General features: G+C 42.1%; 1 protein-coding gene across 3 annotated transcripts in view; it reads right to left on the reverse strand.

The window, feature by feature from the left end:
- The window catches only part of FCHSD2 (FCH and double SH3 domains 2), a 252443-nt gene that overhangs the window by 110031 nt on the left and 126936 nt on the right, over positions 1-15476 (reverse strand). For all 3 annotated transcript variants that reach the window (XM_067533183.1, XM_067533185.1, XM_067533184.1), the window contains exons 4-5: positions 7788-7864; positions 1644-1788 (exon numbers count right to left, since the gene is read on the reverse strand). In XM_067533183.1, the coding sequence (XP_067389284.1) occupies positions 1644-1788; positions 7788-7864 (222 nt within the window). The remainder of the gene's footprint in view (positions 1-1643; positions 1789-7787; positions 7865-15476) is intronic.

The raw sequence follows: 15476 nt of genomic DNA on the forward strand, positions 1-15476 counted from the left end.
CATCCCAAAGCCCTCCTTACAGCACCACTGCCTGAGCCATCTGTTGATCATCAGAATCTTGTCACGCCTTTGTTGTCCTCCTCTAGGGACAGGAAGAATCCCACTGAAGATCATCTGAGCCTCCATTTCCTTAAGAGTCTTCCCCAGCCTGGCCTCATCTCCCTTGATTCGTTCCAGTGAGAATCTAGGCTATCATTTGTTCCCAAATGAAGGACAATCAGTGGATTCTTTCCTGCTCCTGCTAGGATCCACTTCAGTCTCAAGTCCACATCCCGTATCCTAGCACCGGGCAGACAGCACATCCTTCTGTTCTTGGGATCAGCTCTGGTTACAGGCCTGTCTGTTCTTCTCAGGAGGGAGTCCCCAGTCACATAGATCTGCCTTTTCCTGGTGACGGTGCAATTTTCCGGCCTCTCCCCTGTTCTTTCTGGCTGCAAGTCCTCTCATTTTCTATTCTTCCTTTCAATCTTCTGCACTACAAGCCCCAGCCCTCAGCAGCCACTCCTCAGGGCTCACCCTGCTCAGTGCACTGCATGTCATGCTCCAGAGGCAGCAGATGGCAGGGGATTGGTGCCAGTCAGCTGTCAGCGCCTCCCCTCTCCTGCCCCTTGCACTCCCAGAGGTGCTGGCAGGATCCAGGAGTGCAGCCATGGGCAAAGCTTGAGCTGCATTGGTGCACAGGCTATGGCCCTTTCAAACTCCTCCAGAGTGCAGCTGACTCCCACTCCAGCTCCAGGCCAGACTTTGACAGCAGCCTTCAGTTCAAGTTGCAACTTCATCAGCAGGGAGCCTTCTTTCCCAGGCTCTGGACAGGGGAGGGGAAGGGGAGGTGAAAACAGCTTCCCCCTCCCAGTGGGATGGTGCCAAAGGGGGTGAAACAGCATCCTTGGCTTACAGGAACAGCACAGATCCCAGACTGTTTCTGCTTTGCATGCTGACCTTGCAACAAAGGCACAGTATTTGCTTTCTTCTCTCCCCTCCACTGCTGCCTGATTGCTTACTTCCAGTTTCACAGGATGTTCGGTTGATCGGTCAGTTCGTAACTCTGGTGTTCATATCTTTGAGGTTCTACTGTATATGGGTTCAAGTCCACTGATATCTATGAGAGTCTTTTCACAAGTTTCACCAGACTTTGGCTCAGACCCTATATGAACAACCCTATTATAGTAAAGCATTGTGCATCTTCTCTTTTACATGCAAACACTCCTGACTTGGACTTTGAATGCAGAAAAACTATTAAAACATTAATATCTAAATTCAAGTTTTAATACCATACTTTGACAATCTTAAAAATGTATTTTTCTAAGCCTCATTATTGCACTCAAATGTTTTCTATCTGATTGCCAAGGCATGAAGTTAGATTTGCAAAGAAGTTTTTGACCCTCATTAGTGGTTGATATATTTTTTTTAATACAAGTCAATTAAAATAACTTCATTCTGAAATATTTAATCCAGTATTATGAATAATTGTCCAGCACAAACTAGTTGCTTAACTTCCACAAAGGAATACATCTGAATAGACAGAAACAGGTATACAGATGCTTTAAAAATATTTTTACTGCTCTACAACCCCTACCAATCCTGAACAACCCACTTGTAAAAACTATTAATCTAAAGCACACAAAGCAAAAGAGAGAGAATACCTTTTTTAACTGTTGTTCCTTAAAACACCTGACTGTTCTGGCAGGTTCAGAAATTAGATTTTTGTAGTTTTCACAGACATTGAGCCGGGATTGGGCCACCTGCATTGTGCCTTCTAGAAATGATTTCCAAACTGGATACATGCTCCTACAACAAACATTAAAAGGTTGTAAGAAGGGGGAAAAGAGAGACAAGAATATTTTTACTTTTACTGCTACTAATCCTTATTAGTTGTTGGTAGTCCATCACTGATGAGTATATAGCACTGTAATTGTATGTACTGCTTTACTAAGTAGGACATTTTCTCTCTACTGAAGAGTTTATTGTTCCAAGTGCCACAAACTGAAGATCTCTGTAAAATCTATGGTCTAATAATACTTTACTGTGATTTTTGAAAACTGAAGTGGGATGGTACAGAAGATTCAGATACTTACATATGATGATTTAACTCAGCATACAATCTGCTTCATCCTTATATTTCATTTTTAAGAGAAATATATTAGCTAGTTCTCAAAAATAAGATTTGTATAAAGCTAAAAAACCTGATTCCCTTCTGCTGATCTGCCAAGTAAATAAAAATTTATAATGGAGTTTTATTAAAACTAAAGGTTTTTCCTCCTTTCCCTCTGTTTTGTGATTCCAGTTTAAAATTACTTTGAACGGAATCTATTTCTCCAAGCGAAGGGACTTTTGAGAAACTAAGAGTTAAAGGACGTAAACTTGAAAAATCAAATTTCTGTCGCAAATTAGGGTTGCCGGCACTTGATATTATCATGATTTCGGGCAGCTTACAATCACACAAACAACTAGAGAGAAGATGGGTGAGGTACTATCTTTTATTCAACCAACTTCTGTTGATATGAGAAAGAAGCTTTTGTGCTTTTACAGAGCTGTTCTTCAGGTATGGGAAACATACTCACAGTGTAGGCTGGTCTATACTATGGAGTTTTGTCGACAAAAGTCAGCCTTTGTCAACAAAATAGTGGAGGTGTACACACTGACATGCTCCATCTCCCCTGCTATGTTGACATAATAAAACCACCTCAATGAGAGAGAAGAAAGATGAGGTAAGAGAGATGAGAGATGTAGACTCCATCCCTAAAGGTTTTTAAAGTGCGGCTTGACAAAGCCCTGGCTATGACCATTTAGCTGGGGTTGATACTGCTTTGAGCAAGGGATTGGATCTGTCGTGGAAAAGAATCACACTGCTACATTTTAGAGTTGGATCGGGTGCAGCTTTAATTGTGACACACACAATCACATATCCATAGCTATGGGGAATACTATAGCCATAGGGAAAATAAAATGGATAGAGAACTGGCTAGAGCATAGGGTTCAACGAGTAGTGATCAATGGCTCCATGTCTAGCTGGCAACCGGTCACAAGCGGAGTGCCCCAGGGGTCGGTCCTGGGACCGGTTTTGCTCAACATCTTCATTAATGATCTGGAGGATGGGGTAGATTGCACCCTCAGCAAGTTTGCGGATGACACTAAGATGGGGGGAGTGGTAGACACCCTGGAAGGTAGGGATAGGATACAGAAGGACTAAACAAACTGGAGGATTGGGCCAAAAGAAATCTGATGAGGTTCAACAAAGAAAGGTGCAGAGTCCTCCACTTAGGAAGGAAGAATCCCATGCACAGCTATAGACTGGGGACCGACGAGCTAGGCAGCAGTTCTGCAGAAAAGGACCTGGGGGTAACAGTGGATAAAAAGCTGGATATGAGTCAGCAGTGTGCCCTGGTTGTCAAGAAGGCTAATAGCCTATTGGGCGGGCTGCATTAGTAGGAGCATTGCCAGCAGACTGAGGGAAGTGATTATTTCCCTCTATTTGGCATTGGTGAGGCCGCATTTGGAGTAGTGTGTCCAGTTTGGGCCCCCCCATACAACAAGGATGTGGAGAAGTTGGAGAGTGTCCAGCGGAGGGCAACAAAAATGATTAGGGGGCTGGAGCACAAGACTTATGAGGAGAGGCTGAAGGAAGTAGGCTTGTTTAGTCTGCAGAAGAGAAGAATGAGGGGAGATTTGATAGCAGCCTTTAACTACCTGAAAGGGGGTTCCAGGGAGGATGGGGCTAGGCTGTTCTTGGTGGTGGCAGATGACAGAACAAGGAGCAACGGTCTCAAGTTGCAGTGGGGGAGGTCTAAGTTGGACATTAGGAAAAGTTTTTCACTAGGAGGGTGGTGAAGCACTGGAATGGGTTACCTAGGGAGGTGGTGGAATCTCTATCTTTAGAGGTTTTTAAGCTGAGGCTTGACAAAGCCCTGGCTGGGATGATATAGCTGAGGTAGTCCTGCTTTGAGCAGGGGGTTGGACTAGATGACCCCCTGAGGTCCCTTCCAACTCTAATATTCTATGATTCTATGAAGTCAAGCAGCATGTCTGGATGCTGGGCAAATGTACTTCACCTGGCTACCAGATACAAAAGACTTATATAGGGGTTGCTTAGGTTCATTTACATGTTGATCGTATAATGGAATTTGATTAACAGTTTATACTTAACAGGAAAGACAATCACCATGCACAGTGGGGCACACCAGACGCCCTCACAGGAATGCCCAACGAGTCACTTGATTATACAATGTGGTTTTCAGGGACCCTGGCTATCACCCAGAGATGGGTGGTTACACAATACCTGTTCAAATGCTAATTTGTATGGAGTGAGTTTCTATGGGGCCGGTAAGACAAAGGGGGGCAGGTACCGGTACTTATCGAAACAGGTGACGTCTGTTCACAGACTTCAAAAGGCTTAAGGCTTATAACAGAGAACTCTATTTGGAGTGTGGGTCAGCACAGTTTCAGTTGAGGCATTCTGTCAATGGTTTAGCTTGGGGCTTCTATTTTAGTTTCAGGCTACAACTTCAGGTCAGGCCTTCTATGACCAGTTTCAGGCCAGGCATTCTATTAATCAATTTTATGATTAATTCTTTGATTCCACAGACCGGATGACCTCGAGGTCCCTTCCAACCCTAATCTTCTATGATTCTATGTCAGTGTAGTAAGGGTGACATAGTGTCAGTGGAGACGTGTTCCTTACATTGGCTGTTGGCTGTCATTCTTGTCCATTTCACTGTTTCACAGGAGCTGTGAAACTGACAAAAAAGCCAGGCAGCTAGAGCCCCCTTGCTCCCTTGGAGAGATGAGCGGCTGAGCTTGACCCTGCTCCCAGCTGGGAATGGGGCAAGAAGCTCTGGGCAGCTGGGAATGAGGAACCTGGGGGAACCTGGGGGAACCTGGGGGGCAGCTGGACTGAAAGTCCAGACTAGGCTCTCATCGCCCCGCACTGCCCCCCTTAGGTCAGTCGAAATGCTCCTGGTGAGGACATGCACCACTGACCCAAGGGGGGTCATGTGGACATCAGCCACCGCTGATTAATTAATGTGGTGGCTATCTTTGTAGTGTAGACAAGTCCTGTTACAGTTAAATACAAGGTGGAACAGATTGTTTAGGGTAAGTAGTTAACACATAGTTCAAGGGACCATTCAAGGTGAAGTGGCCTGTTCGCACCCCTCCAGTCATAAGGGGGAAGAAAGAGTGGTGGAAGGCAGCTGGGGGGCAGGAGGAGAGCTTGTTAGTGCGTGTTATAGATTGTTGTAATAAGCCATAAACCCACTGTCTCTATTCAGTCCATGGTATTTAGTGTCTAACAAAGCTGTGAATTTAAGTTCCCAAACTTGTCTTTTGAAAGTGTTGTGCAGGTTTCCTTTGAGGATGAGGACTGATAGGTCAGATTTAGAGTGACTGCTCTGTGAATAGTGTTCATCTACAGGTGATAGGATGTTTTTGTCTTTTATCGTTTTCCTGTGTGAGTTCATTTGAGAGTGTAGTGATGGTCTGGTTTCACCCACATAGTTGTTATTGGGCATTTATTGCACTGGGTAAAGCACACCAAATGTTGTGATAGACACGTGTAGGACCAATGGATCTTGAAAGGTGTGTTGTTGGGGGTGCTGATCATTGCAGCAGTGGAGATATATCTGCAGGTTTTGCATGTGGTGTTCTGGCAAGGTCTGGTGTTGCTCTGAGTTGGTGGGTCCTGATCTATGGAGAGCTTGCTTCTGATAATGAGTTTGGAGAGGTTGGGAGGTTATTTGAAGGCCAGAAGAGGGGGTTCAATAAAGATTTCTTTCAGAATAGGGTCCCATCGAGAATGGGTTGTAGTAGTTTGATGATACCCCCCATATGGGTTCCAATGTGGGGTAGCAGGTGACAAATAGGGGTATGCAGTCGGTGGGGGTTTTATTTCTGTGTTGAAGCAGGTTCTTTCAGAGTATTTGGGTGGCTTTAATTCATAACTTTGCTAGACACTAAAATCATGGACTGAATAGAGACACTGGATTTATGGCTTATAACAATCTATAACCCACCTACAACCTGCTCCCCACACAGCTGCCTTCCTCCACCCTTTTTCCCCTGTGATTGGAGGAGTGTTAGCAGGCCGCTTCACCTTGAATGGTCCTTTGAAATGTGTGTTAACTACTTATGCCAAACAATCTGTACAACTACGTTGCTCAAAGCTGTGAAAATCCACACCCCTGAGCGACGTGGTTAAACAGACCTAACTTCCCTGTGTAGACACCACCGTGACAATGGAAAAGCTTCTGCTGTCCACATAGCTACTGCCTCTCAGGGAGGTGGATTAACTACGGCAACAGGAGAAGTTCTCCCATTTGCATATTAACGCTGCTGTAGCACTATACTTGAAAAAAGCTGTAATAGTGGAAGCTTGTCTCTCTCACCAACAGAAGTTGGTCCAATAAAAGATATTATCTCACCCACCTTGTCTCTCTAATATCCTGGGACCGGCATGACTACAACACTGCATTCGACAAACTAGAGGCAGCTCAGCAATTTTGCCTGAGTTGCCTGCAGTTTTCCCCACTAGATACCACTTTTCTACCACATTTTCTGGAGGTGACAATGGTAGCAAAGGAGCAGTGCCCTGCAGCAGGCACAGCATAGCCATCCCTCAGAGAATTTACCTACAGCAACAGCAGCAGCAGCAATCTGAACACCACCACAATCAAGAAAGGGGAGAGCTAATGAAGGGGTAGCCCCCTCCCCAGTAGGCTGGAGAGAGAGAGGCTGCTAGAACCCGCTAGGGAGGGGTCTAATGGAGCCTACAAGAGAGAAGCCAAGGTGTGGGGTGGGCTGGGTGTGCAGGAGAGGGAGATGAGCAGTAAGTGTGTGGTGGTGGGGAGTAAGAGGGCAGATGCACAGGGTGAGCAGGGAGGGCATGGGCAGATCGAGGAGCAGAAGCTCACGGAAGCCAGGTTTTGCATGTTTGTGTGCACATTTTGTATGTCTTTAAGGTTGAAAATTCAACTTAATCGTCTCACACACTTTGGGGTGGTCAGGAGGATGAAAAAAACCAGAACAAATAAAAAAACAAGATTTAGCCTTAAAATAAAGCTTATGATTTTTAGACCAAGCTCATGAATTTTAGATTCTGACATGACTTTTGACCTCTTCAGATTGGCAATATTGAGATTGCTATAAATGAAAGAAGAATCAAAATCTTCTACCACCACTGTTGCCCATTTTGACCATTTTGTTTACTTTTGACAATATTTTGCGTTAGTCATTTTCACTGTTTCCTTTATATATCAGCTTCTCCCTTGATGAAATTTCTTATAAGAGCATTTTTAAAGGATTTTTGAAATAGCCAAGAGATACTATTCAAAGGGGGCAGACCTTTCAGCAACTGAGTAATTGTTTCTGTTTCATGGTCCTTCTATGCTTGCTAATACATTTCAGAACACTCATTTTTCTCTTGCTGAACCTTGCTCCCAAATGCAACCTTCTCTAAGATGAACCTCCTAAACAGTAATTTGATTTCCTGCTCATATGCAGAAATCTACCTGTTCTTTACTCCAAACAGGATATTCAATTTATTTTCATATTTTTGCCATTTTGTTTAAATCTGTTCCTCACTAGAACGCCTTAGACTTTACATGTATTATACTTGTCAATTTAAGCTCATTTCAGAACTTCAGATAAAAAAAACTTCATTTCCATTGGCAATGCTCAGGCAAAATATCACTAATTTCAGCTACAGAAGAAAGGATTCTTCATTGTTGTGTAGAATAATTACACAAATTGGCAATGTAAGAACAGCCATTAAAAAGATCCAGATGTTAAATTACCTATAATCGCTTCGCTCATCAGCTTTTATTCCAGGCCAATCCTTCTTTAAGTATTGACTAGCCAACTTCTGAATGCCCTATAAAAAAAAAAGTCATATTAAAAACAAGTAAGAGAATTACTATAAAAAGAAGTTTGTTTCACTGTAGTAATCTCATATACAAAGAAAAACACTGACATTTTAACAAACACCCAGTAACCTATAGTTTTAATAAACTTATGTAATACAAAACTATTTCTCATTCCCCACGTATCTATTTATATTTTTGCATTATACTGACCTATGTTGATTCCCTTTATTTGGTTTTATGGTAATAGTGTTGGTAGCACTGGGGCCTTGGATGTCAAAAATGAGGCAACTAAATCTATATATTTAGGCATCTGAATAAGTGGTCCAATTTTTTCAGCTGCTCAGCAACAAAAATTACTATTTAACTAAATGGAGGCTATGGGTTCCCAGAAGCTCTGGGAATCAGGGCACTTATTTAGGTACTTAAAGATTTAGATGCCTATCTTCAGGCACTCAAGCTTGAAAATGTTGGTGTAAATGTGTTACTCTATCCATACTATCCTAATCACTTTGTAGGCAAACAAGAATTCATTAGAATATTCAACTTTGAGAATGTGTGTGATCAAAACAAACAGCAAGCAATATATATAAATTCAGATGTTACAGATTAATAAAAATATCCACTGTAATTATACATGTATAAATAATCCTAAAACAACAAATTTACTTGTTCTGGAAAATATAATAAAAAGTACACTACGATAAATATATAACTAAACAATCTTCAGCTTAAAATCAGATACCGGAAACAAATTTCTTTAACTGAGTTCAGACTTGTAAGATGCTGAATGCCCTCAACTCTCACTGAAGGTAATTGAGAGAGCTCAACTCCTAACAGGGTCAGGCCCTAATTTACAGTATAACTTTAGGTGCCTATAAACTGGAGATTGAAAAATACAGTTTACTTTTAATTACTTTATGCTGTTTACTTTCTGCAACTCTCATCTTGGACACTCAGATAAGTCATTTGTGTTTGATAAGCTAGATAAGGCCCTTAACTCCATCAAATCATGCACAGCGGCAGGGTGTTGAGTTACTCCCCAATATCCTTGCTCTCAGTGTTTGAGCATCTGATCCTAAAACAAATCACTCTGGATTTGGACGATATCTTGCAAGTTGAGCAAGTAGGGTTTAGGAAAGGATGCAGCACTTCTCAAGTCCTGGCCATGACCACCTTTTTAGAAAATGGTTTTCAAAAAAATTTGAAGACGGGGCCGTCATCTTGGATTTGACCACCATCTATGACACAGATTGGCACAGAAGGCTTTTGTTTAATCTCTCTCAAGTTACCCCACACTGAGTGGTCAAAGCAGTAGAGCTCCTTCTCCGAAACAGAAAGTTTAGAGTAGAGATGGGCAACTGCTGTAGCTCCTCGAAGTGTCAGGTCAACAACCTCCTTCAAGGCTCAGTTCTTTCACCAATACTGATCAATGTGTACATCAAGGACTTGCCAGTTACACTCTCGTGCAAGTTTATCTATGCCGAAGACATATGCTGCGCCTATCATACTCAGTCCTTCTTAGAAATTGACAAGGTCTTGAATGAAGATATGAAGTTCATGGAAGTCTATTGTAGTTGATAGCCTCTGCAGCTGAGCTTTTCTAAGACAGATTTTATTGTATTCCATCTGCATAATGCAAGTGCAAGCCATGAATTAAACGTTTTCCTTAATGGCCAATGCCTGCAGCATGATCCAAACCCGGTTTACCTCAGTGTGACATTGGATAGGTCACTAACGTACTGCAACAACTTGAGGAAGATGGCAGCCAAAGTCAGCACTCAACACAACCTGCTCATAAAACCCCGGTTCAATCTGGGGTGCGAGCGCCCGGAGGCTTAGAACATCAGCCCTTGGCGTCTGCTTTTCAACAGCAGAGTACTGTGCTCCTGTCTGTTGTTGCTTGTCTCACACGAGGCTGGTCAATGTAGAGCTTAACAAAGGTATGCGTATTGTTACCAGGACTTTACGGGTAATTCCATTGCCATGGCTACCAATAATTAGTAATACAGAATCGCCCCACATTTGCCTTGAGAAGGCCTCTGTTACGCCGCTGGCCAAGATTCACGAGAATAGTGATCTGTCATTGTATGCAGACCTCTCCAACCACCCACCAGTTCACCTGTCTTCTAGATGCCTTTTATGGTCATTTATCCCACCACGGGACATGACGGTGAAATCTACTTGGCACAAGGAGTGGTCAACAATGGTAGTTGTTAAACACCCTCTCATCATTGACCCAACAATGTGTCCACCAGGTTTTAGTCTGCCAAGGCACCTGTGGTCATCTCTTAACCGGTTTCGAACAGGACAGTGCAACTATGCGATTAACCTCTTTAAATGGGGTTTTTCTAATGACTTGTGATGCATCTGTGGTCAACTTTAGACTATGTTGCATATCACTGTTGAGTGCCCACTGACTTATTTCGGCAGCGGGCTACTGGCTCTCAATGTGGCTGACAATGACGCCATTAAATGGGTTGGCACATTGCACATATGCTGATGAGCTTGCACACTGCACATCAGTGAATTCAGTTTCATTTTCAGATTTTCAGTGAAGCTATGTTTGGTTTGCAAGCACTGAAGGGGAACCTCTGGTATAAAAACCAATCACTTCCTTTGTAATTAAAACATATGGAAACATTTCTATAGGTCTTATTGCAGCTTTTTTTAAATGCAATCTAATTTTTGGCCAAATTTAATTCACAGGGTCCCTTTAAATTCAATGTAGAAGTGGTCAATAGATTGGAGGAAAACAGCTAGAGAGAAGGTTTGCCTTCCAAGATTTTCGTCCCTCAGCTTATGAACCTGCTCAATAGAATGTGTTGGCTTTATACTTGATAGATTTCATTAACTGTCATAATAAAGTGGCAAACAGGGTACATGCCAACTCTGCTAGGTTAAATAAACCCTTCATCTGTACACTCTAACAGCAAAATTTCCTGTGGCAGCTGACACCCAGCATAATAAACAAGTTAAAAATTACTGAGACAAGTTAGGTGTCTTCAAGGTACCAGAGCCTGATAAAATACATCCTAGAATATGCGAGGATCTGACTGAGGTGATATCTGAGCCATTAGCGATTATCTTTGAAAAGTCATGGAAGAGGGGAGAGATTCTAGAGGACTGGAGAAGGGAAAATATAATGCCAATCTATTAAAAGGGGAATAAAGACAACCTAAAGAATTACAGACCAGTCAGCTTAACTTCAGTACCTGGAAAGGTAATGGAGCAAATAATTAAGCAATCAATTTGCAAACACCTAGAAGATAATAAGGTGATAAATAACAGTCAGCATGGATTTGTCAAGAACATACGTCAAACCAACCTAAAAGCTTTCTTTGACAGTCTTGACATAAGTAAGGCTTTTGATACTGTGCCAAATGACCGTCTCATAAACAAACCAGGGAAATAAAACTTAGATGGAGCTACTAAAAGGTGGGTGTGTAACTAGTTGGAAAACCATTCCCAGAGAGTGATCATCAGCGGTTCACAGTCAAGTTGGAATGGCATATCAAGTGAGGTCCCTCAGGGATCAGTTATGGGTCTGGTTCTGTTCAATACCTTCATCACTGATTTAAATAATGGCATAGAAGTACACTTATAAAGTCTGCGGATAATACCAAGTTGGGAGGGGTTGCAAGTTCTCTGGAGGACAGGATTAAAATTAAAAATGATCTGGACTAACTGGAGAAATGATCTGAAGTAAATAAGATAAAATTCAATAAAATTAATCAGCTACCTAAATTTGTGTGTAAGTTAAAAATGCAACAAATAGTTATTTTGGATGCACTGGTAAAACCGAGGGCATAGTTTGCCTTGCAGATATTCTACTATTGATGATGCATGAGATAGAAACAAACTTGAAGATCAGAGACCAGTGTGAGATTGTTGGACTGGTTGTTTATTTCTGAAATGAGCTAACATGACACAGAAATCAGTGAGACAATATAAATGTAAAGCTCAACAGTTTTGAGTCATTTTTCAGGATAAAACCACACTTAAATATGTCCAGTGCTATCTTTATGCAAGTGGTCTTTGTCTGGCGAGCCAAAACAAAAGAATTCCCTGACAGCAGGTGGGAAGGTGGAACGTTTACAGGGATGGACAGGAAGGGCGAGAACTAGTTTGGACCAGTCCAGGACAAAGTCATTGCATTTGCTCTTCCTCCTGACCAGAAGGGGGAGGGAGCCGCAGAGGTGCTCTTTACCACAATCAGGCTAGCTGTTGGCACAATGTGACATGAAGTCAGTTTTTCTATTACTGCCAGTGCATTTTTCCAATTTTAACATTTTGGGTTTCTGTTTTAATGGCCAGCTTAGCATTTGAAAAATTCAGTACAATACAGAAATGGGCAGTGTTGCAGGAGTCTGGTTTACACCAAGTGGTACACTATTTGAATGACTTTTTGCTTGCAGCCAGGGCTACCAATGAAAAACAGAGGGACCCTCTACAAAGCTGACCTATCTGAGGATTGAGTTAGATATGGGGGCTGGTATATCTAGACTTCCCCAAGATAAATTGGGGAATTTCTGGAATTGATTATCAAGACTAGAGGAGCAAAGGAGGTTACACTGAGGGAGCTACAATCTTCTGTTGGGCATCTTAACTTTGTATGCTGAGTGTATTTTGCACCAGTCTGTCAGCTGCAACCATGGAAATAGCAAAGCCCCGCCATTTAATCAGGGTTAATGAAGAGATGATGGTGGATTTGGGGGGATGGGAACAGTTTCTTTCAGTCAATTTAATGGAATGTCTTTTTGCTGTAAGAAATGGATGATAGAGGTAGATTTAAAGATTCATTCAGATGCATCAGGAGGAATACGTTTTGCAGTATTTTGCAAAAACAGGTAGTGTGCCTAGAAATGGCCTCAGATTGGCTACAAAGAGGTATAACTGAAGAATACAACATTCCTAGAGTTTTTTTTCTCGTTTTGGTAGCAGAAACTATTTGGGGAACAGATTTTGCAAACAGACAATGCTTTTGGAGTGACAACATGGAGGTGGAATGTTATCAATCACAAGTCCTCCAGATCACCCAGAGTGATGAGGTTGGTGAAGACATTTGTATTGTAGTGTTTAAATCTTAATGAACTGTTTCTCTGCCAAACATGTGCCTGAGTTTGATAATCACATAGCCAATTCATTGCCTCAATTTCAAATGGACAGATTTCGGGACCTGGCACCAGGGGCCAACAAAGAACTGGACTGGATGTCGGTAGCACTCTTGAACCCTAGCATATGATGGCTCTTGGGGCACTATAGAAATCAGTAGTGCCATGAACATTTAGGGCCTACAACAAATGTTTTAACAATTTTGTGTAATTTCAGAAGCGGGAAGGTCTGTTGGTGATATTGCCCATTCTAAAGACTAAATATTGCAACCCATGATGTGCCTGGCAACCTGTGGCCTAGCAGCATTTACCATCTGTAGTCACCTATCAGGCCCTATGTTTGTCAGCAAGATATGGGGTTGACTAGACCCTTGTAGCAGGTTCTAGTTCAGGAGATTTTAGTGAGGGGACTTGACTCCCAGAGAAGAGCTATATCACTGTTCAAATGCTTAGGGATTTAGTGCAAGTTCTCAATCAAATGTGCACTAGACAACAGGAGGCAGCCTTGTTCAAGGCTGCATTCCTAGTAGTGATTTTTGGAGCTTTGGAGCAGTGAACAAGTGGCTGGGTCAGCAAAGGATACTTTTGAGAAGGGCTTTGGAGTGGAGGGATTTACAGTGAAGACCAATCGGTCATCTTAATTCTGAAGCTATCAAAAAAAAAAAAAAACAATCAAGGATGTGAGGTGAGTCCATAATGAGTTCAGCAAGAGGGGAGATAAGGCAAGGATTTGTCCTGTAAGGGCATTAAGGACTTATACAGCAATGAGCCCCATTGGAGAGGGGCCCCTCTTAATTCACGGTGATGGAAAGCCCCTCACAAAATATCATTTGGTTTTCAAATAGGAGTCTACAAAACTTAGGCTATCAGCACAAGAACTTGGTTCTCACTCTTTCTGAATAGGGGTTTCAATAGCTTTGGGCCACCTAGGGACAGACCAGAGCAATTCAATTTATGGCATTCATGTGCACATAGGATGAATGTGAGACCCAGGTAGAGAATTAGAGTTAATTCTCTTGTATTTCCACTTTCAGGATCATGTAAACGGATCAAGCAAGCAGTGGTGCGGACTTGCAGGCAGAGTATTGTAAACTGGATGCACAGGCAGGACCTCCAAGTCACTTGGCACTTCAAATATGGGGTTAGAGAGTAGGGCAATCCTGAGCTGGCATGGAACGAGGGGCATGGGACTAGCTGATGCACCTTGTATGCTCTTTGGCAACCTGGGTATGAAAAATGGATGGAAATCCGGTTCACCCGAGTTAAAAAAAGAGGAAGCAATCTGTGGATATCTGGGAACCCAGAGGAGGGAATGGAAGTCAAACATTTTGCTGGTGCCTCCTGGGGTGGATGTCCATTGCAGGAACTCAGTATGGAAGGGATATGGTTATCAGACAAACTGGATTGGAAAAGGATTTGAAGGAAAGCATCCCTTATGGGAGCTGAATAAAGTGGGTTTGGGGCTCCTATGTTTTGTCAGCAGGCAGCCACTCCCTTCCTTTTCTAGGCCTCTTTTAAGGGAGCTGAGGAAGGAGGTTTGGGGCTCCCATGTCTGGATCAGCAGGACCCCTCTTCCCTGTACTAAATAGTTTATAATATAGAATACCTAGGAGTACTATAAGTGAATAAAGTTACAGACTAATTAAATGACATCCATGGCCTCCTGTCTTTCTTCCAACACGGATGGACAATGTCAGCACAATCCATAATTCTTTTAGGAAAAATGACCAACTAGCAGTTCAAATAAATGTGACATGATATACCTTATAGCCCATTTCATATAAAAACAATAATTGCTGTAACTACACATACTATTTTATTTACAGTAAGTTCACATTCCTATTCAAAAGGACACATTCAGTAAATAGAGCAAGATCCTCCCCTTGTTCTTTTCTCAGTGACACTTGCTGTTTTGCCTTTCAAAAGATCACCAAAACAAAGAATACACTGTTCAGCTCAAGCTGGGAAACCTACTGATTGTTTAACCTTTGGCCCAGTTAGACTTAACATGCAGCCTAGGAGCGTGCTCAGCGCTTGCTCACAGGTCACACTGAAGTCTTCTTTTAATTCAAGGAATTGAGATGCTAATATTTAAATGCAGGAAAAACCATTAGAGATGTGATCACTGAAGTCTACTCAGAATACTCTTTCACTTGTGAATTATGTATTGAAAGGTTTATTATTTAACATTTTTGTAGTTTCATAGAAATGGATGGCTCTTCACTGGACAAATAGAGATTCTGTACAAGAGTTTACAATCTAAGGGCCTGAAACAAAGCCCATTGAAGTAAATAATTGACTAATTTGATCAGAGTCTAATTTATGATCATTAGGTCATTTTCATAATTCTACTGACCAAAGCCAACAGTATCCGAAATATTATTTAACATTTATATAGTCAAAACATCAAGAAGCCCCATGAGGATTGGGACAACACTGTGCAGGCACTGTACAAACACATACTGTGCAAGCCATGGTTCTTGTTTCAAATACATCTGACAATCTTAGA

The sequence above is a fragment of the Emydura macquarii genome, unplaced genomic scaffold, assembly GCF_026122565.2.
Source record: "Emydura macquarii macquarii isolate MOO-44397 ecotype Brisbane River unplaced genomic scaffold, CSIRO-AGI_Emac_v2 contig_3328, whole genome shotgun sequence".
In the NCBI taxonomy this organism is placed as follows: domain Eukaryota; kingdom Metazoa; phylum Chordata; order Testudines; family Chelidae; genus Emydura; species Emydura macquarii.